At 66.7% G+C, this 3,843-nt stretch overlaps 1 protein-coding gene across 1 annotated transcript; it reads left to right on the top strand.

Annotated features, from left to right (window-relative positions):
* The first annotated feature begins 125 nt into the window (after positions 1-125).
* On the top strand, positions 126-3,819 carry LOC113409267 (chromodomain-helicase-DNA-binding protein 8-like). The gene is made up of 7 exons (XM_026662987.2): positions 126-1,014; positions 1,171-1,545; positions 1,741-2,108; positions 2,567-2,681; positions 2,983-3,171; positions 3,398-3,466; positions 3,694-3,819. Exons 1-7 carry the CDS (start codon positions 283-285, stop codon positions 3,748-3,750), a joined length of 1,905 nt encoding a protein of 634 aa, XP_026518772.1. The 5' UTR covers positions 126-282; the 3' UTR covers positions 3,751-3,819.
* The last annotated feature ends 24 nt before the right edge of the window (positions 3,820-3,843 follow it).

Genomic DNA, 3,843 nt, shown 5'->3' with positions numbered 1-3,843 from the left:
AGGGGGCTGTGGGGCAGGAGTGAGGATGGGCATGTACGTGGGAGCATCTGGCCTCTCTAGCTGGGAGCCAGGGATTGAGATGTTGGAGGTGCATCCAGTAACCCCCCCTCCCGTGTCTCCCATGCAGCCGGACCTGGACTCCTACTCTCCCTTCTCCATGAGGCCTGGTGCTGACTGACGTGACCCGCGGAGGCCCCGATCGTGACACTCATTGGGGAGGGGAGCCCCAAACCCCTCCCCACTGTGACAGCCCCCCCCTCCCCCCCCCCCCCCCCCCCAGCCATGGCTGACCCCATCATGGACCTGTTCGACGACCCCAACCTTTTCGGCTTGGACTCCCTGACGGACGAAGGCTTTGCCCAGGCACCGCCTGACCCCATAGAAGAGGCGCTGGGACTGCCGGTGGCACTGGACCCCTCCCAGCCGACGCCACCCCCTGCCGCAGAGCCTGTCCAGCCAGAGACGCTGCCAGGGCAGCCGAATCCCACGCCCGGCCCCCCAAAGCTGGACCCTCCACAGCCAGGGCTCCCCCAGGGGCAGGAGGTGCTGAGGCAGGGGAACCCCTTTATGGGCGTGTCCAGTGCCAGCACTGCCGTGGTGTCGTCCTCCTCTGTTGGGGGGCAGCAGCTGCCGCAGGCTGCGGCCCCCCTGTCAGCCCCCAAGATTGTCATCCTGAAGGCCCCGGCGGGCGGCTCGGTGACGGGGGCCCATGTGGCTCAGATCCAGGCGCAGCCCCAGGCGCTGGGGGCGGCCAATGGGGGCAAGGTGACCTTTGCCAAGGTACTGACAGGCACCCCGCTGCGCCCTGGTGTCTCCATCGTCTCCAGCAATGCCGTGCTGGCCACCAAGGTGTCCCCCTCGGGAGGCCCCACCACTGTGCACCGGCTGGTCCAGCCTGGTCGGCCCGTCAAGCAGCTGGTGTTGCAGCCCGTGAAAAGCCCGGCAGGGGGCACGGGGGCTGCAGGCGGAACACCCCTGAAACCTGCTGTGACCCTGACATCCGCCCCTGCTCAGGTAAGGGGGCTGGGGGGCAGGCATGTCTGACCCCAGTGTGAAAGAGTCAACACGCATCCTGCTGGCGCTCTGGGGTGGGGGGCTGTTGAGCAGGGTGTGGGGTAGGGGCACTGGGGGGAGGCTGGTGTCTAACCCCCATTGCTCTTTCCCCCACAGGGCGAGTCGAAGCGCATCACCCTGGTGCTCCAGCAGCCGCAGGGTGGGGGCGGCCCCCCCGGGCAGCGCCACGTGGTGCTGGGCAACCTGCCGGGGAAGATCGTGCTGCAGGGCAACCAGCTGGCGGCCCTGAGCCAGGCCAAGGGGGCGCCGGGCCAGCCCGCCAAGGTGGTGACCATCCAGCTGCAGGTGCAGCAGCCCACCGGGGGTCAGCCTGGGGGGCCTCAGAAGATCCAGCTGCTGCAGCAGCCCCCGGCAGCAGGTGCCTCAGGGCAGCAGCCTCCCCTGGCGGTCTCTTCCGTTCAGCAGGCCCAGGTGGTGGGCGGCCCGGGACAGAGGCTGACGGTGCCACTCAAGGTTGTGCTGCAGCCGCAGGTGAGCTGGGGAATGGAGCCTGCTTAGGGGGAGCTGCCCAAGGGTGGGGGGCTGTGAAGGTGTCTGTGAAGGCTCCCTGGGCCCATCCCTATTATGTGACTTTCCCCTAAGCCACTCGTCCCAGGGCGGCTCCCTGGGGGGAAGGCGAGGTCTGAGGGGAGTTTGGGTCAGGGGGTGATGGTCTCGTCCCCCCAGGCTGGCTCGTCCCAGGGCGGCTCGCCTGGGCTCTCCGTGGTGAAGGTACTGAGCAGCAGCGAGGTGGCGGCGCTGTCCAGCCATGGCACACGCGGTGGCTCGGAGGAGACCCGCAAGCTGGAGCATCAGAAGAAGCAGGAGAAGGCGAACCGCATCGTGGCGGAAGCCATCGCCCGGGCGCGGGCTCGGGGCGAGCAGAACATCCCCCGGGTGCTGAACGAGGACGAGCTGCCCAGTGTGCGGCCTGAGGAGGAGGGCGAACGCAAGCGGCGCCGCAAGGGCGAGCGTGGGGGGCCCAAGGAGGAGAGGCCTCGCAAGGGCCGGGGCCAGGGGGGCTCTGGCAAAAGCAAGGGGCGCAGCAAGCCCAGGTGAGACCCCTCATACAGTCCCCCCCAGTCCAGAGCCCCCATCTCATCATGCAGTCCCCCCCAGGGGAGACTTGACCCCCCCAGCCCAGAGACACAGGAAACTCAGGGTTGAAGGCTGGAGAGTTTCCCCATCTTCCCCTGTTCCAGCCCCACCCCACCTTTCCCCAGCCCCTCTGGTCCCGTCTACCCCGTCTTGCCCTTGGTGGGTGCAGGCAGGTGGCTGGTCCCTGGTGGGGGTTGTATTGGGAACTGCAGCCAGTGCCAGAGGAGTTGGGGCTAGATCTGGGCTGGGGTGGGAGCTGTGCTGGATGCTGGCGAGAGGTGGGCAGCGGCTCTGTCTGCCCAGCAGAGCGGAGCCCTGCCCTCCCTTCCCCCGCGCTCCCCCGCAATGGGGTGTGAGCCCAGCCCCCCCTCACTCTGCCTGTCTGTCCCCTGTCATCCCCTCCACCCACCCCCAGCACCATCACCCCCGTAGTGGGGAAGAAACGGAAGCGGAACGCCTCCTCTGATAACTCTGACACTGAGGCCATGCCAGCTCCATCCCCCCGCGAGGAGGAGGAAAGCAGCGTCCAGGTGAGGAGACTGGGGTGTGCGTGGTGTATGGGGGGGTTGATGCACTGCCCACGGGGGGACCTGGGTACACAGGCTGCCCGGACACTTGGGTTCCCTGCCTGGGAGGGGAGCAGTGTGATCTCTGCTGGGGGGGAGTGAGTGGGGCAGGGGGCTGTGCCCTGCACCCCGTGTGTGTGGGTGTGTGTGTCTGTCCCGCTGCCCTCTAACACCTTATGTGTGTATGTGGGGGCGCTGTCCGGGCTCTGTGTGCAGTGTCTGTCCTGGGGTGTCTCTAACACGTGCCCCACTCCCGCACCCCCAGAAACGTCGCTCCAACCGGCAAGTGAAGCGGAAGAAATATACCGAGGATCTGGATATCAAGATCACGGACGACGAGGAGGATGAGGAGCTGGACGTGACGGGGCCAGTGCGGCCCGAGCAGCCTCCCGCGCCACAGCCCCCTGCACCTGAGCCAGAGGGAGAGACCCTGCCCTCCATGCAGTTCTTCGTGGTGAGTCCCCTGCCCCAACCTGCCTGGGCCCCAGGGGGATGCGGGGAGCAGGACCACTGCTCCCTACACCTTTCCTGTGTACGCCTGGGGGTGGGGTGAGAGGGACCCCAAGGGTGTTTGGGCTGTGAAGTGTGATGCAGCTGCAGCTAGGGCCCAGTCTGCAGTCTGGAAGGCAGGGTGTGCGTGTAATTCCCACTCCCCCAATCTCTCCCATCCCTGCCCTCAGGAGAACCCCAGCGAGGAGGATGCTGCCATCGTAGACAAGGTGCTGTCCATGCGGGTGGTGAAGAAGGAGGTGAGAGCTCACGCTGTGAGGATGGGTCTGATGCCTCCTGGGCACCAGGTCCTGCAAGAGGGGGCCAGGGACTGGGATATGGGGCCTTTCTCCTCTAGGGGGTGCTGGCTGCAGTCTGGCCACAGGGGAGGAGGGTGGAGCTGGGTGCTTTGGTGGAGGGGCGGGGTGTTCAGGGATTTGAGTACAGGGTGTCAGCAGCTCTAACCCCCCACTCCCTCTCTCTCCAGCTCCCCTCAGGGCAGTTCATGGAAGCAGAGGAATTCTTCGTCAAATACAAGAACTAGTAGGTGTCATGCCCTTCCCCAAGGCGTCTAGGCGCCACTCCCCGCTGGAGTGCTCTGAGTCCAGCTCCCCACCTGCCCCCGCGTGGTGTGGGG

This window comes from Terrapene carolina, unplaced genomic scaffold, assembly GCF_002925995.2.
Source record: "Terrapene carolina triunguis isolate 2854851 unplaced genomic scaffold, T_m_triunguis-2.0 Scaffold31689, whole genome shotgun sequence".
In the NCBI taxonomy this organism is placed as follows: domain Eukaryota; kingdom Metazoa; phylum Chordata; order Testudines; family Emydidae; genus Terrapene; species Terrapene triunguis.
Note: the sequence above shows the minus strand (reverse complement) of the source record. Positions and strands in the feature narration are given on the sequence as shown.

Coding starts and splice junctions, on each gene's coding strand:
- LOC113409267 (XM_026662987.2), top strand. CDS start 283: ATGGCTGACCCCATCATGGACCTGTTCGACGACCCCAACCTTTTCGGC. Junction 1,015..1,170: donor TGACATCCGCCCCTGCTCAG/GTAAGGGGGCTG, acceptor TTTCCCCCACAG/GGCGAGTCGAAGCGCATCAC. Junction 3,467..3,693: donor TGCGGGTGGTGAAGAAGGAG/GTGAGAGCTCAC, acceptor CTCTCTCTCCAG/CTCCCCTCAGGGCAGTTCAT.